The sequence below is a fragment of the Mesocricetus auratus genome, unplaced genomic scaffold (genome assembly GCF_017639785.1).
Source record: "Mesocricetus auratus isolate SY011 unplaced genomic scaffold, BCM_Maur_2.0 Super-Scaffold_100022, whole genome shotgun sequence".
NCBI lineage: Eukaryota > Metazoa > Chordata > Mammalia > Rodentia > Cricetidae > Mesocricetus > Mesocricetus auratus.
Genome location: NW_024429203.1, coordinates 2,864,019 through 2,890,882, shown reverse-complemented (window position 1 = coordinate 2,890,882; position 26,864 = coordinate 2,864,019). Strand labels below are relative to the sequence as shown.

At 40.3% G+C, this 26,864-nt stretch overlaps 1 protein-coding gene across 6 annotated transcripts in view; it reads right to left on the bottom strand.

Moving 5' to 3' along the window:
- Bbs9 (Bardet-Biedl syndrome 9) overlaps nt 1–26,864 on the bottom strand; it is a 384,009-nt gene that overhangs the window by 247,775 nt on the left and 109,370 nt on the right. For all 6 annotated transcript variants that reach the window (XM_040729936.1, XM_040729934.1, XM_040729933.1 and 3 more), the window contains 4 exons: nt 23,924–24,098; nt 13,121–13,205; nt 6,042–6,225; nt 5,322–5,451 (listed from right to left, as the gene is read on the bottom strand). In XM_040729936.1, coding sequence (XP_040585870.1) covers nt 5,322–5,451; nt 6,042–6,225; nt 13,121–13,205; nt 23,924–24,098 — 574 coding nt within the window. The remainder of the gene's footprint in view (nt 1–5,321; nt 5,452–6,041; nt 6,226–13,120; nt 13,206–23,923; nt 24,099–26,864) is intronic.

Genomic DNA, 26,864 nt, shown 5'->3' with positions numbered 1-26,864 from the left:
GAATCAGCTTTGTACAGGTGATAGATAGGTGTCTAATCCCATTCCCAGTACCATTTGGTAGTTGATGCATTAGGAATCAGCTTTGTACAGGTGATTGATAGAAAGGTGTCTAATCCCATTCCCAGTACTATTTGGTAGTTGATGCATTAGGAATCAGCTTTGTACAGGTGATAGATAGGTGTCTAATCCCATTCCCAGTACCATTTGGTAGTTGATGCATTAGGAATCAGCTTTGTACAGGTGATTGATAGAAAGGTGTCTAATCCCATTCCCAGTACTATTTGGTAGTTGATGCATTAGGAATCAGCTTTGTGCAGGTGATAGAAAGGTGTCTAATCCCATTCCCAGTACTATTTGGTAGTTGATGCATTAGGAATCAGCTTTGTACAGGCGATAGAAAGGTGTCTAATCCCATTCCCAGCACTATTTGGTAGTTGATGCATTAGGAATTAGCTTTGTGCAGGTGATAGATAGGTGTCTAATCCCATTCCCAGTACCATTTGGTAGTTGATGCATTAGGAATCAGCTTTGTGCAGGTGATAGAAAGGTGTCTAATCCCATTCCCAGCACCATTTGTTGGAGGTGCTTTATTCCCTCCATTTGGCATCTTGGTCAAATATTAGATGGCTGTAGCTATATATATTTATGTTCGGATCTTGGATTCTGTTCCATTTGTCTACTTGTCTGCTTTTATGCCAGTATCATAATTACTTAACATAAGTTACTAAAAATTACTTTTATAGTTCTAATAAAACTAAAATGAAAATTTTTAATAATGGAAAGCAAAAAAAAAAAAAGGAGATGCTGTCATGTGGCCACACTGGGAAGAGAGACAAAGAGATGCACAGGGCCTGAAGTGAGATTGAGGTTTAAGTAGAGGCCAAGGGTTGAGTCTCGAAGCAGTCCCTGCCCACATCACTGTGCAGCTCCCTTCCCAGCTTTCGGGTGCCCAGACAAGTTGTTAGAATGTGAAATCGCATCCCGGAAACTGGGTCTCCCAGCATGAGATTCCTGGGGAATTCCCATACCTCTAGGGTCCCTTCTTTGGACAGTCTGGTACTCAGACTGAAAGACAAAATTTCTCTTTAAAATATCTTCACCTCGCCAGGCGTTGGTGGCGCACGCCTTTAATCCTAACACTCGGGAGGCAGAAGCAGAGGGATCTCTGTGAGTTCGAGGCCAGCCTGGTCTACAGAGCGAGTTCCTGGACAGCCTCCAAAACACTACAGAGAAACCCTGTCTCGAAAAACAAAATAATAATAATAATAATAACAACAACAACAACAACATCTTCACTTCTGCCTGGCCTATTATAATTCCCCATACTGTTTAAGACCTTGATCTTGAGGCAAAATGTTCTGAAACAAATATAATAAACAAAATGCTAGTAGAGACCAAGGTTAGAACATAGTTGGTGCTAAACAGCCATGCACACTTTTGGATGCTTGGGAAATGATCCTAAGGTTAAGGTTCAGGTAAGATGGTCCCTGTAGGCACTAGCTCGTGTAACTAACGTATACCTACTGAAAATGAATCCCAGCAGCCTTCAGAGAACTCTGACCTCTGGACAGGCTTCATTGTGTAAGTGTAGCTCCTGGCAAAGGAGCAAGAACAACGTCTGTGAGACGATGGTGCACACAAAGCAAACGGAATGGATGGCCTGAGCCGTTTCTGTACCTCAGCTGCTTGAACTGGCCAAAGGTCTTTTTCTCACTACCTCCTTGACATCTGTGACTTATTCCCCACAAATGAGGTGGTATCAAACCAAACCGACCAGGACGAATCATTTGCTGGCGTGGCCCCTTGAATGAGAATGTCCCAAATAGGGTCATATAGTTGAACACTTGGACCCCAGTTCCTGGAGGATTTAGGAAGAATTAGGGAGTGTGGCCTTGTGGAAGGATGTCACTGGGGACAGACTCTGAGATTTCAAAAACCCATGCTATTCCCTGTTGTAGAATATTATTTTACCTGGACAAAGATGTGTTACATTTGTTTATGCTGCAGAACATTACTTTAACTGTGTAAAGGTGTGTTACTTTTGTTTATGCTTCACTTGTTTAATTATGTAGAGATAATACTGTTTCACCTTACTTGCCTAAGGCACCTGCCTGGTCTAATAAAAAGCTAAACAGGAGATAGGTGGGCTGCTGGGTAGAGAGAACAAATAGAAAGAGAAGAAAGGAAAAAAGGAAAGAAAGAGGAAAAGAAGGGAGAAGAGAATGAAGGAGACCTGCGACCAGCCAGGCAGCCACCCGTCAGCAGAAACAGCGAAAGTAAGATATACAGAAAAAAGGTGAAAAGCGCCGAGGTAAAAGGTAGATAAAAAGAAACCGGTTACTTTAAGTTAAAAGAGCTAGCAAGAAATGAGTCTCCGTGTCAAGATTTGGGAGCTGGTTGGTGGCCTGAAAGAAAAGGGCTGTTACACTTCCTCGTTAGCCCTCTGTCTGGGCTCCCACTTGGGAATCAAGAAGTCACTCTCAGCAGCTGCTCCAGCATATGCCTACATGCCTGCCTGCAGCCATGTCCCCTGCTATGATGATCATAGGTCCCAACCCTCTGAATCTATAAGCCCCAAATAAATATAAGCTGCCTTGGTCATGGTGTCTTACTACAGCAATAGAAAAGTCACTAAAATGCCCACCATCACGGGTCAATGGAGAATGAATCAGCAAAAGGTTAATGAACAAGGCATCCAAATAACATGATTCAGGTAAGTCAGGAAGTTGTCAGGCCTGAAACAAAGGCATCCTGGGCGTGGCAGTGCTTGCCTGTAATCCCAGCACTTGGGAAGCTGAAACGGGAGAATGTTAGGTGTGACACCAGCCTATGCCTCATCACAAGACTCTGCTTCACATCAACAAGACGGAGTTGCTTGTGGCACCCCTCTCCAAATAACTAAAAGCCATTAAGTTCTTACAAGCATAATCTGGTTTTATCCTATAAAAGGTATATATACACTTTTTTAAATCTCCAACTGCATAATTAGAATGTATGTATAAATTATGAAAATACTAGTGGCACTATCTTCATTTTGTTACTCAGAATTATGATCTTCAAAAAGCCACAAGAAACAGAAGCATCTTTCTGAAGTATAAGTACCTAAAATATATGTATTTCCTGGGGAACGGTAACTTTTGAAAGTCTTGTACATGATGTAAACTACCTATTTCAACAGAATACTATCAATAGCCTCTCTTCCCATCAAACTATGTGCATATATATGTGTGTGTACTTTTTTAGTAAATAAAGATACTGGCTCCTATCCTGGTGTATAGCTCAGAGGCAGAAAAATTCCCTACTATATATAAGGTTCTAGGTTTAATCTCTAAAACCACAAAAAATAAATAAATGAAATATTAAAACTAAAATAAAATTGCACCCCCGCCCCCGCCATCCAGGAGAGTTAAGGTGGGCCTCAAACTCACCACATTACATCTGTCTTTTTTAACCTAGCAGACACTTATGGGACCAAAGAGAACCAACAGCTCTTGGATGGATAGACGGACTGCTGTAAGAATTACTTTCCAGGAAGAGAAACAGCTGATACTTCCCTGCAGGCAAGATATCTTTCTAGTTCTAAATTCTTCTAACTAAATCTGATACAAAATGTCTGCTGAATCTGATTGAATGAACTTTAAAAAAAATCTGATGGATATTGCAAAAGCCAATTTCAATAGTTTGTTCTTTGGATAAAAAAAAATGATTCTTGTTAAATGCATAGCAATTAGAAATAAATGATGATCCCTTCTCCTAAAACACAAGAAAGCAGCTTTTTCTGAGGCTTGATAATATTTATTTAAAAGTATGAACACTGAAGGAGCGGTAAACTTGATTAACAATATTGTAACTGTAAAAAGTACCATTCCTTTAACACAACATGCACTAATGAACACGACTCTCCTGCAGACATCGATGCAGCAAACTGTGAAGGATTCAATCATGTTTCAAGTTCCAGAACACAAGTAGCATCCATGTCAACCTACTGAAGCATTCAAGGTAAGTATCTATGATGAGCCCAGTGTGGTGGCCCATGTAACTATCTCTGCATGCAGAGGCTGAGGCATGTGGATGTCTGTGAGTTCCAGGAAGCCTCAAAGCTAGTAAAATGATCTGAAGATGGTAATGACAACATTCCACCTGGAGCTGGAGAGGTGACTAAACTCTGTAAAGGACCAGATTTGGGAGTTCTGGATGTCAGCTGCCCTCTGTGCATTCTACTACAGAGGAAAACAGCTTTAAAAATAAATAACAAATAATAAATAAAATCTGTGTTGGGGCTGAATCAATGGCTCAGTGGTTAAGAGCACTGACTTCTCATAGGAGGACCTGGGTTTGATCCTTAGCACCCACATGGTGGCTCACAACTCCAGTTCCAGGGAACCCAACGCCCTTTTCTAATTTCCCTAGGTACCAGACACACACAAACAATGGAAGCAAAAGATCCATACATATAAAATAATAAAATAGTCAGTGTATCCAAGACACAGGTTTCAGTGGAATGCGTATGCTACAGCTCAATCATTACTGCGACCATGAAAGCCCCTTGTTGTCTCCTCCTGATTAGACACTAAGGGTATCACTGAACACTCCCAGGTTAAATGTTCTAATAAGCAGAACGAAAGGGATCTGAGCCATGTGGAGACCTTAAAGACATGTTTCTAGGCTGCGGCTGAACTCTTCAGTCCTGAGCAGTGATCCCTGCAGCTCAAGAACCATTCAGGATTTCAGTTCTTACCCTAACAACCTTGAGAAAGTACTCACTGGCAAACTGTTTCACGAGTTAATTACTGATATTGATTTCATTTTTCTTTCATTTTAAATGCAAAATTGCCCTACACTCTAAACTGTATAAGCCCATGGACATAGGCAACTCCGCATCACCTGACATGAGCAAATCCGAAGCAAGTTCTGGATTCCCAGCAAGCATTGCTCTCACACTCAGCCCATCAAACATGGGAAGACATCTGTTTTCACACTAAAGACAATAATCTATCAGAAGAAGCATCTCCCCACTGTCTTCAACAGTATTCATCATTAATAAAGGAAATAACTGCTTAGAAATATTAAGTGAAAATAATTAGTGGTGCTGATTAAGGAATTTTTATAGACTTTTCCAAGAAAATAAAGTCTACTATTAACAGTCACACTACAGCACTTCAGTGAAACCACAAAATTTCTACAGAACTCCTTGACTGAGGTATTTAATAAGAGCCAGGTGCAGTGGCTGAGGCAAAAGTGCCATGAGTTCAAAGTCAGCCAAAGCTAAAAAATGAGACTAAACAAAAACCCTTTCATAAAAGTTAAATTGGACCACTTACTGCAAACTGCCCACCCTGACGGCTACAGGAACGTGGGGGAGCTGTGTGGCCCACTTCAGGGTCACATCCTGGTAAACGTGCAGCATGTGATTATGGTTTCCAATCAGAGTATTTATCGTGCCTTCAGAAACTGCAGGGTAAAGACAGAAAGAAAAGTAAGAAAAGGGCTGCTCAGAATGGCACACTGTGGTCTCTTTGGGGAAATTTATCACACGCTAATTTAATATCTCGGTTTTAACACATAAAGTTTGTAGGTGATAATATATTAGCTTTCAAACATCAAGAAGCCAAGAACAAAAAAGAAACAAATCACTTTATAGACAAGGGGTATAGATATCAGGCAAGGTATTTGCATATCACACATCTAAATTACTGATTGACGGTCACTGACTGCAAGTCCCTCGGCTAGACATCATTGCTCTGCTTATAAAGACTGATGTTCTCATGGAAGAATTCTTGAATAGTCACACTATGGAAACATTAATGACCTGGAAGCCAGCCTACAAGTGATCTTACAGAGGCAAAGGGCCGGCAAAACCACACATGCTTTCTATCAAATATCTACTACAACTATGAAAGCTAGAGGTTTCATTACATTTTCAGTAAAAACCACTTCCCTAGATGTTAAAATCTGTGCCTGTGTGTGACTTTTTCTGATGTGTGTACATATGTATAAAACAGAACTGATATAGAAAGGATACAGAAACTCTTCATACCCACCAGAGCAGTACGGGAGAAAACAGCTGGGACTACAATCCACCTTCTTCATGAATCGAATCTGCCCATTATCCTTCAGGCAAAAAAAGTTCCTCTCACCAAGAACAAAAACAGAAGACGCAGACTGGTTAAAAGGGATGATACGAATATCAAGAGCTTGCTCTCCAATATTCAGAGTCCAGTCCACCTGAAAAGCAAAACGCAACAGTGATGCAGCTGCTACAAACAGACTGTGCCCTCACTTTCGTATCAAGGTAAATGAAGAAACTGCTTTGCAGCAAACCAAGAGGTCTAACTTCTTGGTTTGGTTTTAGGCTGGCTCGCTTGCCATCACTGTAGCTAGTATTGTGTAAGTCTACCTTATCTTACCAAGTGATACTGGCTGCCCAGTGATTCGGAAGCATGCATCAGGAGAGTGACCTGCGGTGCTCTGCAGAACTCCAGGAGCACTGGAATAGTGGTTGGTGGGCACTGATACACAGTAACATACCATATATACAAAAGGTTGGAAGAGCTCCAGATGTTCTCCACAGAGAAATGATAGTGGCTAGAGAGGTAACTCAGCAGTTAGGAGCACATGCTCTTGCAGAGGATCAGGGACAGGTTCCCAGCATCCACATGGTGACTCACAACCATCTAGTAAGTCTATTTATAGGCCATCTAATGGCCTTTTCAGACCTCCACAAGCAAAGGCACATATGGGATGTATAAGCATATGCTCAGACAAAGTATCCATGCATATAAAAGTAACTAAATCTTTTTGTAAAAAAATGATAAATTTTGGAGAAGATTGACTTGTTAGGCCTGATTTAAACATTAAACAAATGTATAAATAAATCAAAACATCATATGGCACTCTACATACATGTATAATGTTCATGTTTTCACATATATCAGTTTAAAAATAAATTTAATCCTTTAAAGCTACCATGTTTACGTTGTAAATCAACAAATCATAATCAATAAATGTACAGTTGATATTGTTAGAAACGTAATGTTTTGCAACAAAGATATCTCTAAAACGCATCCATATGCAGTCCTCCACGGCGCTGTCATCAAGTGACAACAGGAGGACAGACATTGACTCCCCTCTGCCAAGAACTACTTGAAGAGGAGTCTACTCCCATGAAGTATGCTCAACAGTCAGTAAAAGCTTCTTAAAATAATGAAAAGATAGACATAAAGCACACATTCAAAAAAGGTTTTAGAATTCACCCAGAGTTAATATTCTTAAATTAATATATATGTAAGGATATAAGTAAGGATGGTTTCACAAGAAGACAAAATCTGCACCAAGAAGAAATGAGCAGCCTCAGTTAGTATCTAATAAACAAACAGTAGTAATACGTAAAAAGGCCAAGAGGCCCAAGAATGGTGGGCCATGCCTATAATTCCATCATTCAGAAGGACTGAGAGAGTTTAAGGCCAGGTGCTATGTGGCTAGGGAAGAAGTCATCAGTGGACCCCATCAGCTACAATAAGGATGTGCCTGCCAAGATGTGCTCACCATGGCAACTGTGGCATGACACCATGGGGGCAACAAACCACTTCCGGTTGTATTTAGGGATTGCTCCTCAGGAGTGAACTCATATCTTTCCATAAACCTGGCCAAGACCTGGAGAGGTCATAGGCCCTAGGGGGAAACCTACTACTGTTGTTTTATGAAATGGATGCAGAATCAAACTGCCTTCTTAGTACTATGCTTATACCCACTGATTAGGCCTGCCCTTAGTCTACAGCAGAGAAGTGTTTTTCAGTCAGCGATGATTAAGGCAGAGACCCAAAACAGATCAAAATGTGGAGAGTAAATGACTCTGGAATGCTGGCCATAAACGGGACATCTGTAGTACCTACCCCTCCAAGGCTAAAGAAATCCTGGGGAAGAGGGAGTGGAAAGCATGTAAAAACCAGACACTGGAAAGTGCCATCTGGAAATGACAGGGGCCATTGCACTCTTGAACTCATTGTAGCTATGCTCACCTACACAAGAACCATATGAGATTAGACCTGTCACCCTCTTACCAAGCATGAATAGAGGGTCTCAAGGCCCCCACGCTCACTGCAGGACTATGGCAATTAATGAGTGTAATGGGACAAAGTTCATTTCCTTCCATGGTGCAGACTCTGGTAAGTTACACATGTTTCAGTAAATTCCCACTCATGTTCATACAAGCTGTCATGGTTTGGATGAATATGGCCCTATAGGCTCATAGAGAGTGGCACTATTAGCAGGTGTGACCTTGCTGAAGGAAGTGTGTCACTGGGAATGGGCTGTGAGGTTTCAAATGCTCAAGTCAGGCCCAGTGTCACTGTCTCTTCCTACTGCCTACAGATCTAGACATAGAACTCTCAGCTACCTCTCCAGAACCAAGTCTGCCCACATGCTGCCATGTTTCCTGCCATGATAATAACAAATGTTTATAAACCTCTGGACTATAATCCAGCCCCAGTTAAATATTTTCCTTTATAAGAGTTGCTGTGGTCATGGTGTCTCTTCACAGAAACAGAACACTAAGACACCTCAGGAAGCTCAAGTAAGATCTTAAGGAACCCAAGTAGGAGGAGCCCTGTTGAGAAGAAAGTGTTTCAATGAGGGAATGGAGGAGTATTGAATGTTACTAAATACCCCAGACCTAGCAGACACATTTATGGAATTGTTAAAGAGTTTAAAAAAATTAAGAGTTCAATTCCAACCTTGGGAACATAGGAAGTTTAAGGTCAACCTCGGCTACATTAGACCCTTTCTCAAAAGAAGGAGGAAGAGGAGGAGGAGAAGGAGGAGGAGGAAGAAGAAGAAGAAGAAGAAGAGGAAGAAGAAGAAGAAGAAGAGGAAGAGGAAGAGGAAGAGGAAGAAGAAGAAGAGGAAGAGGAAGAGGAAGAGGAAGAGGAAGAGGAAGAGGAAGAGGAAGAGGAAGAAGAAGAAGAAGAAGAAGAAGAAGAAGAAGAAGAAGAAGAAGAAGAAGAAGAAGAAGAAGAAGAAGAAGAAGAAGAGTGGGTGGGTGACGAAAGACTAGATCCAAAAATTTTGAAGCATCACTTTAAAGATACAGGTGGCTTTCTGGCTAAAAAGACATGGTTTTAGAAATGAATCTACCTCCCTTGGGATTAAAACATCTGAAGAACATCTATGGTGAGTCTGCTCAGGAAAGCAGATGTTGTCAATGTGCACAAGGCCCTTCTGTGGGAAGGAAGCAACACTTTAAAGATGGCCAGATGTGTACCAGAGCACCAGAGGCTGAATTCAACACTGCAGCTCATCCCTGATGAAAACAGTAGCACAAGCCAAACACTAGCACTTAGCAGGCTGGGCCAAGAATATCAGGAGTTCAAAGCTAGCCTGAGCTACACAGTAAAACCCTGCCACAGAAACAAAAAAAGGGGGAGGGGAGATGGGAAAAGAAGGTGAGGAAGGGAGTGAATCTTTGAATTACCACCCCATCAGATTCCAGTGAATACATCAAACACTGCATCTCCCACTACACAGTCATTGGCTACAAGTCCAACAGTAATGACAGTATCTGTGACTAAGATAAAGAATAGCAGGAGCATACCATTTCTGAGGCCATAATCAGAGCTCTGGGATTAAAAACTTTCATCCCCTAGGTACTGAGTATCATTGTCTGACCTCACAGGGAAATGGTATACAGCCTAATCTTACCAAGAATATTAATTTAAAAATCCCCAACTTCCAACCAAGATGGAACAATAGGATAGGATTTAGCATCTCACCTGAAACAACCACAAAAATGCACAGAGCACATAAAAATGTTTGTAAGGCAATGAGAATAATGATGCCTCACACATCAAAAACAAGTACAGTGGGGGGATATGTCACCTCAGCCTCGTGAGAGAGCTTTCAGACCAGGGTTTAGGGAAGATAAAGCCAGCCAGAGCCTAGCAGAGTTATTGACCTGAGGAGATGAATTCAGAGACCAGAGAAACCAAGGCAGCTAGAGTTCACAATACATTCAATGAGGAAACCAACCTGGGAGGCCTAAAGAAAGTTTACCTCAAATGTCCACCTGAGAATTCATCAGCACATTCACAGAAAGAAACTAGGGAAGGCCCGGGAACACATCCCCCACAATTCCAGGGACAGTAGCCAACATCCTACAAAGGACTCAATCTATACTCAAAAGCTTGTAACCCCAGGGCACAGGCAGGGCACGCAGAAGGATCTGGTCTCAGGAGTGGGGTAATTCAGCCATACAATAAGTAGTTTTGTCCCACCTAATAAATCTTTAAGACAATGCTCAAAAAGATCAAACTGTTTCAAACAACTGTGCCCCAGGACTAAGCTCACCCTGTAATAATTCAAAAGTATCTAAAACGCAACAAAATAAAATGACTATATCTGACATCTAATAATAACTTTTAAATTACCAATCATGCAAATAAAACCAAACAGGAAATGTGATTTACAATGAAGAGAAATAAATCAACTGAGACTAACTCAAAACTTATACAGATGTTAAGAATTAGAAAACCAAGATAATAAGTATTGCAACTATTTTGTATCTTCAAAAGTTATATAGAGATATTGGAGATATAAACATTCAAAGTGAATTTACAGAAATGAAATCTATACTACATGGGTTTGATTCCACTACAAAAAAATTATTAGTGGTCTTGATTACAGTAATAAAAACTATCCCAAGTAAAAGAGCAAGAATAAATGACTTTTTAATGGAAGTGAAATCGTTGGACGGTAAAAAGCTGCATAGGCCCAGGGCACAATCTTTGCCATTGCAAGATTAATAAATTAATTGAGCAAGATGAAAAAAAACTGTAAGCTGTGGGGCAGTCTTGAGTAAACTAAGTATATTTTAATTAGAGTAGACCATAGGAAGGAGAGATACACACACACTAAATATCTGAAGAATTGATGGCCCAAATTTTTTAATTTTACAAAAATTTAAAGTTGCAGGTGCAGGAGGCTCAACAAGGACTAAACTTGAAAACAGAAAAGGGAGGAAGAAGGAGAAGGAGGAAGGAAAATGTCAGAATCTGAACTTCTCAAAGTAAGTGTTAAGAAAAAAAAAACTTAAAATTGGGCCAAGGAAAACTCATATGAACAGAGAAATATAATGATATAATGTAAAAAAATTTCATATTAAAGAGATGTTTTTCTGGGTCAGCAAACTGGCTTGGGGGATAAAGAAGCTTGCTGCCAAGCATGAAGATCTGTGCTCAATTCCCGGAACAGAACATGATAGAAGTACAGAACCAACTGAGCTAGCTGTCCACTGGCAGATACACAAACACAAACACACACACACACACACACACACACACACACACACACACACGGTTCTGGCTACACGCAAACATAGTAAATAAATAAATGTATAGGATCTATTTTTTAAGAAGAGGTGTTTTTACAAAGCATCAGAGTAAGATGAGAACACTCAGCAGAGGAGGAGGGCTGACAGGGGTAGGCAGGTGATGAAGGTGACTGGAAGGATGAGTGTAACCGGAGCTACATACGTGTGTGAAGCCGACACAGAACACGTTCATTTTAAAAGCTGTTTTTATACTACTGTTCTGCTGAAGGAACATAGCAATAAAATGACTCCTAACCACACTCTGCTATACTCATAGATCAGTGCCTTTCATAGCCCTCATCAGAGAAGAATCCTCCTGCAGCAGATGGGAACAAATACAGAGACCCACATCTGGACAGTGTGCGGAGAGGGAAAGATCTTGGACCACTCAGTCCTAAATGGGATGTCTCCATCAACCCCACCCCAAAGGCTCAAAGAACCATATGGAAGAGGAGACAGAGTGTAAGAGCCGGAGAGGAGGAGGACACCTAGGAAACAAAGCCCTCCAAACACAGCAGGACTAACACACACATAAACCCCCAGAGACTGGGGCCATGCACAGGGCCAGCACAGGTCTGAGCCAGATGGGGTCCCAGTGCTGAGAGGGGAAGTAGACACACGTCCCCATTCTTATGGACAAACCACCAAAAAGGAAAAACCTCGGTTAAGGCCAGGCTCCATGACCAGCAGTACATGGCTAAGAGAAAACAAACTCAATGGCATTTCAGGAGGTTTATCTGTCTCCCAATGTTCTATCCAAGCTTCATTTTCCCCTCACTTTACAGATCTTTTGTTGATATTTTATGGTTTCCAATTTTGTTTTTATGGGTTTCTTGTGTTTTTATAATAGTTTTTTCCTGTTTGTTTGTTCTGTCCCACTTGTTTCATCTTATTTTTTATTATTATTACTACTACTACTATTTTTGGATGCCTGTTTGTTTTCTAATAAGAGAGACAAAGGGTGTAGATTTGGGAGGGTGGGGAAGTAGAGAAGATCTGGGAAGAGTAGGTGGAGGGAGGGAAAGACACAATCAGAACATACTATATGAAAAATCTGTTTCCAATTAAAAAGTAAAAACATATTTGCTTCATCTTCATTTAACTTAGGTTGGGCATATGCATCTAGAAATGCACCTTCTATTTTAATTTCACATATGTGTACTGTATATATATGGATGGATGGATGGATGGATGGATGATGGGTAGGTGGGGGGTGGATGGATAGAGATAGATAGATAGATAGATACATACATACATACATACATACATACATACACACATACATAGCCCTCCTTTTCAAAGTACTGCTGTGTGTGTGTGCGTGTGTGTGTTTGCGTGTGTAAAAATGTTATGTGTGTAAATATGTATGAATGTGTGTGTATGTGTGTAAATAGACACATACAACCTGTTGAGTCTATTTAGTATTGACCTTACATGTATGTTTTCAAAGTTTCTAGTTCAGTGGAAAATAAAGATTTCAAAGCTCAGAAAGAAAGAAAAAAAGAAGGAAGGAAGGAAGGAGGAAGGGATGAAAAATAGAAATTTTAAACAGGTGTTTGAAGTTTTGTGCTGATTTATAATCTCTTCAATTGAAAGTGATGCCATTTACAGTTGTAGAGCTACCTATATTCTGATTCGTCATGATAGAACTGTATAAAGAAAACTTACAAAATATAGTTTTTATTTTCTTCCATGAATTCTCTAACAAATATGATTATATATGGCATTATTGAAATCTTTATACAGTAAAGGCCTTACAACTAGTCGTTTTCCAGAACCAAGTTTTTGCTGTTCCGTCTCCTGCTTCTTATCTGCATCTGTCGCAAAGGCAAGAACTTGGTACCTGTTTGAAAGAGACGGCAAACGATACATGACTTCATAATTTTTAAAGTGAAAATCACTTTAAACTTCAGAAGCACATAATCCATAAACATTGTCAAAGACATTTTCTTAATTCTAAAAGCCACAAATTCTTAATTAAATTTTAGTGAGTTTTACTATGACGCATGCTATGAATAATCATCACAATAAATGACATTTGAGTGTTACTACTGTGAACCCAGCACTCCTATCAAGGGTCTGGGCAACTGCACGTAGTGAATAACTGGTGACAAAGGCTGCATCCAAATACCACACACCAGAAAGAACTTAAATACCGAGCAGTCTATATCATAGAAATCATCCATACACACTCCATAGAAGTTTTATATTTAAACTATCCAGCCAAACTACTTACTGTCGGTAAGTAATCCGTCATAGCTTCCCAGCTATGAAATGAAAATAGTTATTGCTAACTTATAAGAAAAATTCAAAATCAAATTGTCACAACATGCCTAATACAGCACTTGGCGTGTACATGCTGTTTACTCTTCATCCGAAATGCTTAGGATTAAAGCGTGACAGAGTTCAGAGGAGGCTTGTGCACACACTTTATAGCCTTGCAGTATCATGTAAAAATTCCAAAGTGCTCCCAAACCAAGCATGACATCAGTGCTCAAAATGTTTTGGATAACCAAGAGTTTCACATTAAGAATGCTCAGGCTATATTAGATTCCTGATTATTGATAAAAGGGTTGAAAGACAAAGAGACAGATATAGATTTATCAAGATAGAGAAATCAGTGACTCATTGGATACTTGATACATTCTCCATAGTGGACATAATGAATGATCTACAAATATGTTACAGTTTCCATTTCAATGATAACATTTAGTTCCAGCCATTCTTTAAAACAATTTATAGGGGGTTGGAGAGATGGCTCAGTGATTAAGAGCTCTGGTCGTTCCTCCAGAGGCCCCAGGTTCAATCCCCAGCACCCACACAGCAGCTCACAACTGCCTATAACTCCAGTTCCTGGAGCTCCAACACCCTTACACAGACATGCATGCAGGAAAACACCAATTCACATAAAATAAAAATAAATAAATCATTAAAAAAAAACAGGGTGGTGTTGGCAAATGCCTTTAATCCTAGCACTCAGGAGGTATAGATAGGTAGATCTCTGTGAGTTCAAGGCCAGCCTGGTCTACAGACTTTCAGGACAGTCAAGGCAACATGGAGAAATCTGGTCTTGAAAAACAAAACAACAACAATCACAACAAAAAAACAATTTATAATGTACTCAACATACAAATAAAATTATCCAATAAAGTTTATGTTCTACTATTTCCCTTTAACTAATAGGATATTGTTAGAATAATTATCTACTTTAAATAAAAAACCTCAAACAGATTCCTTTCCTTACTATTAAATTAAATTTTTGTATTGTTTTTCCAGGGCTAAGACAAACCTATAAAACAAATATATTCAGACAATCCCTATCAACTAAGACAAAGATATCTGAGAACGTAGGCCCAATAGGCTGAATGAAGACAGTGTGGAGGATCTAAACACATGTGGATGGGCCAAGCCAGAGGCTAGGGGGCAGTTCAGCAGAGCACTTACCCAGCATACACACTTCAGGGGCTCAATCCCAACATTGAAATGCACAACTATTCCAATATCATATACTGCTATGGATTGAATGTGTTCTTCTCAAGTCATGTGTCAGAACCTCAATCCCAAAATGTTACAGGCTTGGTATAAGGAGCCAAGTGGATCATCATGAGAGTGGATGACAGCCAGTGCGTTGGTCTGCTTGAGAAGCCTTCCCATGGATCCATGTATCTGATATCTGGTCCTCAGGTGGCGATGCTATTTCAGAAGCTTGTGAGCCCTTTGCAAGTTGGAGTCCAGCTGGATGAAGTATGGGGCAGACGTCGATGTTTGTAGCATAGCCCCACTTCCTGTCCTCAGTCTCTGCTTCCTCTGTGTGATGAAATGTGATTGGCTAACTTCCCGCTCCTGCTGCCAGACATGAGCTCTATCCCTCTAGAGTTGTAAGTCAAAATAAACCCTTTTCTCCTCTCCTCTGCTTTTGTCAGGATATTCTAATACAGTAATGGACAACTAGCCAGTTACTAACGCATTCAAGGCCACAAGGTTCATCTCTAGTATTCTACTGCTATATTCCTGTGTGCTTTCACAAAGACACAAGAAGACCCTCAGCAGGTACCCTATACTAATCTCCTACTTCCCTGTGACTAGAACAAGAACAGAGAAATCGCTAATCTCTATTCTTTATAAACAACCAAGTCTTTGATATTCTATTCTAGGATACAAAACAAACTGTGGTGTAAATCAACTTTATACCATCCTAACTTGATGAGAAATGTCTCATTTCTAATAACAAAAACTTAACACTGAATCTCAGCAGGACATAAAAATGGCTATAAACTAGGTAGAACTTTACAAGGGCCAGAAGCTTTTCATTCTCAGACAACTTTGTCTTGGGCAATAGGAACTGTCTGGATATATCATATCTGTCTTCAAAATTTCATCTTAACTCTGAAGAAACAATACAAAGAATTAAGATCTAATAGGGAGAAAGGGAAGTTATTTGAAGCTTTTCATTTAATAATTTCATTATTATTCTATCAAATTTACAATCAACTACAATAACAATGAGCTTCTATACTACGAAAGCTAAGCATATATGAATTTTGTTCATTCTGTAAATACATTAAAAGTTACTATAACAGAAGCTGACAGTGGAGAAAACTAACACATGATCTAACTCCTCAGGCATTTCCAAACTTCCTGTGCTGGTCATTTATCAACACCAAGAGTGTCTCAGGATGCCCTGGGCTCATAGGCAGGATGTACAATGTCAGTGGAACATGATAACCCAGTCATGTCCTTAGGATCCTGGGAGTTCAGGGCATGAAAGCTAATTTTAAAGACTGAGTAAAACTTTGTCACATTGGCAAGGAGGGGAAATGTATCATAGAGAAGGAAGCAGCACACATGAAAGCAGATAGCAAAGGCATGAAAGGCCATGGCAGCTTAGGGGAAAGGCACGGCAGAGAAGAATGAGTCATGTGATCGAGGTCTTAAAGGTAGGAAGGAGAGGACGTGAGTCTTGCAAAACCAAGATTTAAAGTGTATAGTGGCACAAATGTCTATACCTTAGCCTTGAACTGACCTTCAAAACCTCAAAGTTTTCAAAGGTGATTAAAAAAAATGCAGATCTCACAATCCAAGCTGCAAATAGGGGCTGTTTTCCTTTTGCCAGTTTCAGGGGGGCAGAAATAGTATGACCAGAAATCTCAGGGTTGGTCCTACTATAAATCAACCGTCAGGCAAGTACTTACACAGGTAGCTTACTTGCAGCAGACTCCAATCTACCAGAGGATTGCATGGATATTAGTGAGATTGTTGCAAAAATCCAAAGATCCTTCAGCCCTTTGAAGCTTCTTATATAGCTATAGAGTTATTATTTCATCTGAGAACTAAACGAGCCCCTGAAGTACCTCATTAACATCTAAACAGCAAGCAAAGACACAACCAACACTGACTCCTGATTCCCAAATCACCCTTTCTCTTCCTGGAACACAGCTAGGAAGAGTACTGAATTACTTGGACATAGCTGGCACTAATTCAGACAGCATCACTCTTGCAGTTCTTCCTTAACTCCTCCTAACTGTGACCAAGAGTGTGCATGACACCCAATAATTCTAAGTAGACTTGGAAAATATCAAACAAAGAAAGCGCTTGATCTTTTTTCCTCCCATCCAAGTACTCAGTGATGAAAGCTAGAGAACAAACCTCCTTTGAGACTACTGAAGGAAGACACAGGCCCCTGGTGGGGAAATGCTGTGAAGGAGAACCAGAAGTGTGCTCAGAACTGCACGGTGCTGATCACAGACATTGCTGCTTTGGTGCCATTGACCCCACAGTCACAAATGCTTAACTGAACCAGGGAACACCAATTACAAATGCAACCACATGACTCAGTTCCTTGTTGTCTCACATCATAGAAACAGCAACTGTTTCCTGAAATATGAGTTTTGTAAAACAAGCTATGAAAGTCAGCTCCCCAAGTCATTTACTTCCAAATGAAACATAGTTGTCACCTCAAGGGATAGCAGACAATTTGGTCAGTATTTGAGTGGAGAATATAACTAGAAATCATAACTTCATACAGCGCTATGATGTCTATTTTAACCATCACACAAGTATTCTTATCATGTCAAGGAAAATTGCTTTCATTAAAAGAGTCCAGGGACAAAACAGAATCTTTCTAAATATACATTTCTTTTCATGTGAAACATTGACTGTCAGCAAGTGACCGAGCATGAACTTCAAAGGATTCTTGCCACTAAGGTGCAGTGAGCCCAGCCAAGAACAAAACAATGTAGGTGACAGCATGGAGTACTAAGAGGCTAATGGGCATCCCTGAACAACACCTTATTGAGAAAGGAGGAGTGAGAGGAGGCAGAAAGGCCTCCACACATACTGTTCATAAGCAGAGAAGGAAGCAAGAGCATGACAGACGCTGGTGACAGCAAGAATGAAAGACAAGAGCAAAGCCTTTCCTCTGGCCAGAGCCTCATCCTGGGAAACCATGCAACCTCCTAACATGTCAATCGATAAACTCAGCCAATGTGTCCTCTGAGGTGTGAACACTTCCTGTGTATTTCTGCTTACAAATATTTAAATATTTTTAAAATCTTAAAGAGCAAAACATTATTTTATGTATTTATTCAAAACTTTCAGTAAGCATACAAAGAAACAGGTTTCATATGTGTGGTGGCTTTATAGGAATGGTCCCACATGCTAACATGTTTGAGTGTTTAGCCCACAGGGAGTGGCACTGTTAGGAGGTGTGGCCTTGTTGGAACAGGTGTGGCCTTGCTGGAGGAAGCGTGAGACTGTGGGGGCGGGCAATGAGGTGTTATGTCTCATATATGCTCAAGCCAAGCCTAGTGTCACGATTCACTTCCTGCAGCCTGCAGATCAAGATGGAGAATTCTCAGCTTTCCCAGCACCATGTCTGCCTGCATGCTGCCTTGCTTCCTGCCATGATGACAATGGACTGAACCAATAAACCACACCAACTAAGTATTTTCGTTTTTAAGAGTTGTCATGATCATGGTGTCTCTTCACAGCAATAGAAATCCAAACTAAGACAAGATGGCATCTTCATTTGTGTCATTAGACTTTGTTCTCATGTATTCCCCTTCCCCACTGTCCACCATGATGCCCCTCCCATTTCCACTAGCTCCCTTTCCTCTTCAGTGAGCCTCGACATTCACTCTCCTACTACACATAATCCCACTGCAGTCACTATTTCCTACCTCCCTTAGATTTCTTCCCCCCTCTCTGGTTCTGTCACCTACAAACATACATTTATATATGCATGCATACAAACATATGCTGCATATAAATACATATGTATAAACACATACTCTTTTATCTAGGTTCCATATATGAGACAAAGCATGATATTCATCTTCCTGAATTTGGTTCATTTTGCTTAACACAATTACTTCCAATTGCACTAATTTTCTTGTAAATTTCAGGACTTCCTTTTTATTTACGGCTGTATAAAATGTGTATGTAGCACATGGACATCTGGTCTGGTTCTGTTTCTTGATTACTATGAATAGGACAGATATAAACACTGGTGTGCAATTATCTCTGTGTTATGTCAACTCAGGAGTCCTTCGGACATATACCCAGAGTTGTACTATTTTAATTTTTTAAGGAAGCTCCATAGTAGTTATACAAGTTTAAACTTTAACCAGGCATGAATATTAGTCCCTCATTCCTACTTCTTCACCAGCATTCACTGTCATTTATTTTCTTGATGATAGCCATTCTAACTAGGCTTAGACAGACTCTGAAGGCATTGACTGATGAGCTATTAAATGCTTAAAGTCTTTTATTTGTTTAGGAGTGACTGCAAGAGCCATTGGGGAAGTAAACTTAAACAAATGGTTGATACACTTCTGCTAGGAGGCTTCCTACACACAGCTCCAAGCCTTGTCAGCATCCCATGGAAAGCTGTGCAGTGGCCTGTGTCACAGCAGGCTCAGAAGCTGACTGACAGGATGCCTGGCACACCCGTCTGAGCACTGCCTGACGTCAGGAGGCAGGTCCTAGCTGACTGCGTGTCTAGTGCCTTTTACAGTACGTGGGATTGAGAAAGTCTTTTTCTAGAAACTCTAAAAGAGATTCTTTAAAACTCCTTCACAAATCCACAATCACGTAGGTAAATGAGGCTAGATTATAAAGAGCACACAGTTCAATAGAATTGCCCTTGGGAATTCATGAATTAGTTCCACGACATTGATGCTCCACGATTGCCAAACTCTGCCAATGCTCAAGTCCATTATAAAAAGTAGCACAGTATTTGCAATATAAACTATGACTGTCCTTACTTTTTTTCAATACTGAGGATAGAGTACAGGCATTTTAGTACTGAACTACAACTACAACCCTTGCCATAAATAAAATGAAAAACCATGTGGGAGGGGATGAGCACATGCACACATACTCGTGTGAAACACATGTGGAAGCAGGGATTCATGTCAAGTGTCTCTGTCACTCTCCACCTTACTTTTTGAGACAGGGTTTCTCACTGGACCTGGAGCTCACCAATTCAGCCATGCTCTCTGGCCAACAAACTGCCAGGACCCTCCACCTGTGCCCTCCACCACTAGGGTTCTACAGGCATGCATGCCATCAGTCTGCTCCTCCCTCTGGTTATCTGAACACAATCCTTGTGCTTGTGCTGCGAGCACGCCGCCTGCTGAGCCATCTCCCAGCCCTGCTCCAGATGACTGTAAGTCATCCCAAGGTTGTTTATAACACCAATGCAATATGCATGCTATGGGGACGGATAGAGTGCAGGAAATAGTAGCAAGAGGGAAAGGCCCATTTTATTTAAAATAAGATGTCTTTTCAAACATCTCCGTGTAAGATTGACTGAATCTGTAAATGGGGAACCTGTGCATGCAGAGGACCAATTGTGTACAAAAATCCAGGCTCTTTTTAACAGAAAATGGGCTTCAAGAGGTCATTTGGAAGGGCTGCTAAGCCAGACAGAGGCAAGCAAGCCACCGGAGCTTGGAAATAAGGGATCAGCCTAAGCAACAATGGGAACCACCACCTGCCCCCGAAAAAAGTGTTTAATAAAAAAGGAGAGACATAAAAATATAGATATACATGAAATGCCTTTCAAACACTTAGGATTGGGGGATTAAAAACACAAACTTAAGTGAAAATTAAAGACTTTTTGATCGAAAGGGCTAAGCAAGAAAATTTACATAAACGGCATGAATTCTGTCAGCTGTTTTGTTTGGGGCTTGGAGATGTTTGCTTTCAGTTAGCACATAGAGGAACATCTTTCATCATTGCATTCTCATGAATCCTTTGTCTTGGTTGCTCCCTCATCCCTCCCCCTCCCCCAACTTGTACCCTCCCAGTTGTCCCTGGTCCACTTTCAAGTTCCATGTATTCTATTATCTTCCACCTCCCTCCTTTCCTAAATGCCCCCCACCCTCAAACCCTCACACCACACACACTTCCTACCAACCCCCTACAACACCCCCATCCCCCCTCTCAGGGGCCACTTTGTAGCTGAGTAAGTAATTCTGTCAGGAAAAGAGAATAAAAGATACTGCAAATCTGGACACATGGCCAAGAAGACTGAAACACCCAAACCCTTGACCTCAACACAAGACAAAGGGGTCTCTCACAAAGTAAAACAGGGAGCTAGCAAGGAGCTTGGTAAAGGCACTTGCCACCAAGCCTGACTCAATCCCCAGGTCCCACATGCTGGAAAGAAAAAAGCAAACTCCACAAAATTCCAAATTCCTCTGACCTACACATACACACACACCATGACACGCATATGCACACGACCCCTATACAATAAAAATAAATAAGTGGAATTTAAAATAAAGGCACAACAGGCCAGTGAGGTGGCTCAGAGGGTAAGGCCTGACAACCTGAGTTTGATCTAGGATGGAACCAGCTCCCCCAAGCTGTCTCTGGTGTCTAAGTATGTATCATGCAAGACAGGCCCTGCACCAAACACGTGTCTACACATAGACAAGAATGCATACATACATAAATGTGAAAAAACAAGCCTGACTTGATAGTACATGTCTGTCATCCTAAATTGGAGGCTGAGGCAGAAGGAGTACAGCTCCACCCAGCCTGAGCTACAGAGTCAGATCCTGTCTCAAAAAAAAAAAAAAAAAAAAAAAAGAAAGGAAGAAAGAAAGAAAGAAAGAAAAAGAAAAAAGAATGAAAAGAGCACCCAATTGTAAATTAAAATCACTTGCAGTCTATATTAACAATAATGAGTTCTGTGTCTTATCTAAAAGGCTCTCATATTAAAACACAGGGCCTAGGACCTGGAGATGTGTAAATATACATTAGCAACAAGATGGCCAGGGGAGTCCTACACACACCAAAGCTTGAGGTCAAAGCCCATACATGCTCCTATCTGAATATAATTAACTTTAAAGTAGTTAAATATCAATATCAAAATGAAGGTGAATTATGCTTTAAAAGCCCATTCTATTAGCCAATTACATTCTATTAACTGACTATAGATAGGCTTAATGAGGCCTCAAGAAAAAGGAACCAGGAGTTTTCATTCTTTCTTCCTTCTTAAATTTCCCTGGTGACTATCACTTAATTCAATCTATTAAAATTGAAAGCATGCATACATACATCACAGAACATAATGTTGTAAGTCTTCCCAATTGTCCTATGCCTCATGCATTTTTACCGTTATAAATGAAGCTCATAATGGATAAAGTGTGTGGATTTTAGATCCAAATGGAAATGAGTTAAATAGATCAGTGAGTTAGAGAATTATCAGAGCTGAAACAACACTCTTGAGATATTAGCCTCACACATTAAGGAAGCCCACCCATCGCCTCTCATAGACTCTTTCCTGGAGTTACTACAAATTAACTCTCCACACACCCACTGACACAGACTAGAGTTATCTGGCAGGAGGGAACTTCAGTTGAGAAAACGCCTTGTGATGTCTTGCATATCACCTTGACTATACCTGTAATGAACTATATGATTTGGAAGTATAAACCAAGCAAACCCCTTCCTCCCAAAGTTGCCTTTTGGTGATGGTGTTTCATAGAGCAACAGAAAGCACTAACACACACACACACACACACACACACACACACACACACGAGTAAGCAATGGCATGTTCAGATCCATGCACTGTACCCCTTGTGTAGCCCTGCTTGGCAGGAGATAAGGCACTGGACTGGGTGGGAACCTGAAAAGCAGTACCGCTTAAGTTTAAGCAGTCTGGGTAAATTACATAAATACTTTTCTTAATTTCTCAAACAAAAGATATTTATATCCAGTGGCAACACCACTCCCTCCGGGCCAGAGTCAAAGGAGCTACAAAAGCAAAGTGGCAGGGAGATCTGCCATGCTTGTTTTCAGCATTGACAACCATTCAAAAACAAAAGACTTCCACTTACGAAACGGGAAATGCCCAACTGTACACATAACTGTAATGAAGACAAAATCCCTATGGCCATTGCCCAAGAGATTTATATTTTCTTCCCACCTAAGGAATAGCATGTGGCCAAAAAGCAATAGCAGAAAGATATGATGTGTAAAGTTCTAAATGTTGTCATCACAAAGACAATAATGATGGGGTTGGAGAGCCAGCTTAGCAGTGAAGAGCAAACTCAGATTGGTCCCCAGCACCCACATCCAGTAGCTCACAATCACCTGTGACTCTAGTTCCAGGAAACCCAATAATCCCCCTCTGGCCTCAAGGAACCTGCACACATGTGATACACATAAACCCACAGTGGCACTTATGTGCACATAAAAAATAAATCTTTTTCAAAATATAAGACATGAAATAGCTAAGGAGATTTAAAGCCAATCCTATTGCTGCTCCCAGAACAGATCTTTCTCATTCTCTCTACAAACAATAATGTTGTGGATATTTACCTAATGGAGAAGAAAATGATTTCTCTCAAACATAACTCAGGAAGAACTGTAAAGATTTCTAGCAAAAATACATACTGTGTTCCTGGAGTCATGTCCATATCTTACCTATAAGGTACTGTTCCTTTCTAAAACTCATTAACACTCATTGCAATAATTATATCTCTTCCCAAATAGTCCTCAAACACTGTATGCATTCTTTGTTATTATAGAATCATTTTACATATGCAAATTTAATACCTGGCTTTTTTATTCTATATTACATTTTGTTGTCTGTTGTTGCTGATGATGATTTTTTTGTTTTGTTTTGTTTTGTTTTGTAAAACAAGTTCTCACTATGTAACCCTGTGTAGACAATGCTGGCCTCAAACTCACAGATACCCACCTGCCTCTGCCTCCTGAGTGCTGAGATTAAAGACTTGGGCCACCACACCCAGCCATTTTATTGTCATTATATCAGGGAATAATCATATTAATATTGAGCATTTTCTATTGGTGATAGATTAGAACACACTTAATCTTCATTACAAAATGGCCAATGCTCACATTGTTATCTCCTAAGGACACCGGCCATCTACCCAGCCTTCTGAATTCTTTCCCAATTAAATTTTACCAAAGAAGCCAGTCTCTCCTTCATTCGAAATATTCAAGGTCTTCCTGGAAAACGATTAACCACTAACAAACAACCACAATAATCATGATTCCAAGGGTAACACGCAGACTCACTTGTAACTTTCCACTTGTCTGCAAGAGGACACAGTGATGAAGGAATCTGTGCGGGGACTGTAGGCGAGAGGGCCAGGCAGAAGAGAACCCGGGAGGAACCTGCCAAAAGCATAGCTCTCCTGCTCGAACACCATCAGCATCCCATCCATAGACTGGATACAAATTAAATCTCGACCTAAAGAAGAATTAGAAGACATTAGATACCTTATTTTTGGTAAATTTCATTGATAAATTTAATTAAATAAATTTAATAATCACTATCCTACTCAAATATATCACAGTTAACTTTTACCCTACAAGGCAACCTTAGGATAGCTTCAATTTTGAATTACAACACACTGAAAATATCAAGTTAGTAATATCAATTTTTATATTCTTGAGATGCTTATACTTTCATTGTATGTTAAATTTTATACTCATCAGGTGTTCATATTTTTAATTACTTTTTATATATTATATGCCCAAATTCCCAATTTCAAAATAATCCCTGAGAACAAATCATGATTCTAAGACACTGTTCTTCCCCAGATCTGACATACAACAGAAATGCTTCTCCAGGAACTACTTCTCATTGCCATACATCTATCTCCTGCTTTCATATGACTTAGACACCAAACAGCACACAGGGAGCCAGGGATAGCAATGAAAGGAGAGTACATACACAACATGCAGCAAACTCTGATTCCAACCCAACACACAACACACTAGAACACAAACACACATACACAAATGCATATGCACTCGTGCATGCTCACACACACACACCCCAGACCAAATCCACGAACTTACTTTAGGTACTAGTTTTGTATAAATCACAGTGTTAGACAGTACTGATAGTAAAAGCATTAATGCTGAAAGAACAATTCCTGGTTGTCCTATAAATTAACTTTGAAGATGCCTTCCACTGCCCATATATATCGGTCTTGGTTTTAATACTTCTTAAAATACACTAAGACGAAGACGATCATTTCCGTGATATAGTACACAGTCCCTAATCTGAGACTGAATGATATAACTCTGCATGTCCTGCTTATGTGATTAGTGTAGCTTATAACCTATTCTATAGGGAATAGCTACACTAGATAAAAGCCACTTATGAAGGAATAAATAAGATGTCAGCCCCCTAGTTTGTCATTTCTAGCTCAAACTTATACAGTTTAATCCTTGGGGACTAGTCCACATGACCTTGGGTATCGGTGATATTTTTATGGGTAATAAATCTAAATTTTACAATGTCTTTGCTAGGGAAAAATTAAATTGTCTAGGAATAAGTGATATTCTTACTCTATCTGAATAAGAACAATCATATAGCTGGACAATTTTCAAAGGATTTCATGCTGCTTAAGGAGAGTCAAAAGAGAAAGCAAGCTGATAGTTGGTGTTTACACTACAAAATACTGTAGCCCATCTTGACTGAATTAAGCTACCAGTCTTGAAAAGTGTTAATTTTGCTTGAAAAATGTCCTCTCAATGCTCTACTTCCTTTGCAGCAATTATTTGGTTTGCTAGTCTCTGTTTTGTATTTTATTTTTATTTCATCTTTATTCACAACATTATTTGTATGTGGTCTACAAATGTGTCCCTGCTATGATAATGCATTCATAATACTGTCAATCAGTTAGCTATCCTGACAGCCACACCCATCTGTTACCAGCAAAGATGAGTCAGGAGGCTGAAACAAATGCTGTAAGGTCTCCGTATGCAAAGCATACAAACTTTTTACAAGGAGCATCTCAGATTTCAGCCAAGGTTCTAATTATATTTTTACTATGGTCCTAATGATTTTGATGAGTATGAAAAAGTTAATGATAACCCAGGAGTTTTGGTTAATTTGTAAAGTGAGCATAATTGTAAAAAGCTTCAAGACTACCAACATATCTTCAGCAAAGTCACCAAGAATGCATAGTGGGAAAGGATGGTCCTTGTGTGGGATATTTGTGCACTGCGTGAAGATGTATTGCTGGGATTGGTGTAATAAAAAACTGGATAGCCAACAGCTAGCCAGGAGGTGTAGGTGGGACTTCTGAGCAGAGAGAACTCTAAGAAGAAGAATGACATCCAGACATCCAGACATGAAGAGGAAGCAGGGAGTGCAAGATAGAAGAGAGGTAACACCACATGACAGAACGTAGATTAATATAAATGGGTTAGCTGAGTAGTAGTGGCACACGCCACTTGGGAGGCAGAGGCAGGTGGATCTCTGTGAGTTCAAAGCCAGACTGGTCTACAGAGCGAGTTCCAGGACAGGTTCCAAAGCTACACAGAGAAACCCTGTTCTGGGGGTGGGGGGAAATATATATATTTCTCAGCAAGGGGGGCAGAGAACAGGGAAGGTAAGGGGGCAAAGCAAGGAAAGGGGTTTGCAAACCATGTATGACAAAGGCTTAATCTCCAAACCACACGAAGAACACTTACAGTCCTCTGGTAAAGACAGCAAATGATTGATGCCGGATGACCTTACTGAGAGTTGGTGATAAGTATTTGTAGATGACAGGGTGCAAGGCATGCAACTTTAAAAGCTGCAAATCAGTCTGGCTGCAGGTGTGAGACAAAGTCCTCAGAAGCACTGTCCCAGTGTGGCAGGATAAGGAAACAGGACCTGAAGAAAACCTGAGTTCCTGAGGAAGCAGCCCCTTTGGCTTCTGTGAACACGGTATAAAGGTCTGAAGCGTTAGCAGCACAAAGGAAAATACTTACACTGTTAAGTCCAAGGCAACTAGATAGCCACTAGTTAACCATGGAGGTCTGTACAGAGAGGAGACAGGAAGTGATAAGGCAGGGCAGAGTGAGGATCTAAGCATTTTTTGGATGGAGAAACAGAAGACGTAGGAGGTCAGTGGTGGCTGCCCCTCTGCTTCTCTGATCTTTCACATTTTTACCACAATATCTGACTCCCAGGTTTTATTCATAAAGATTAATTAGATAAACACTTCACAGCTGC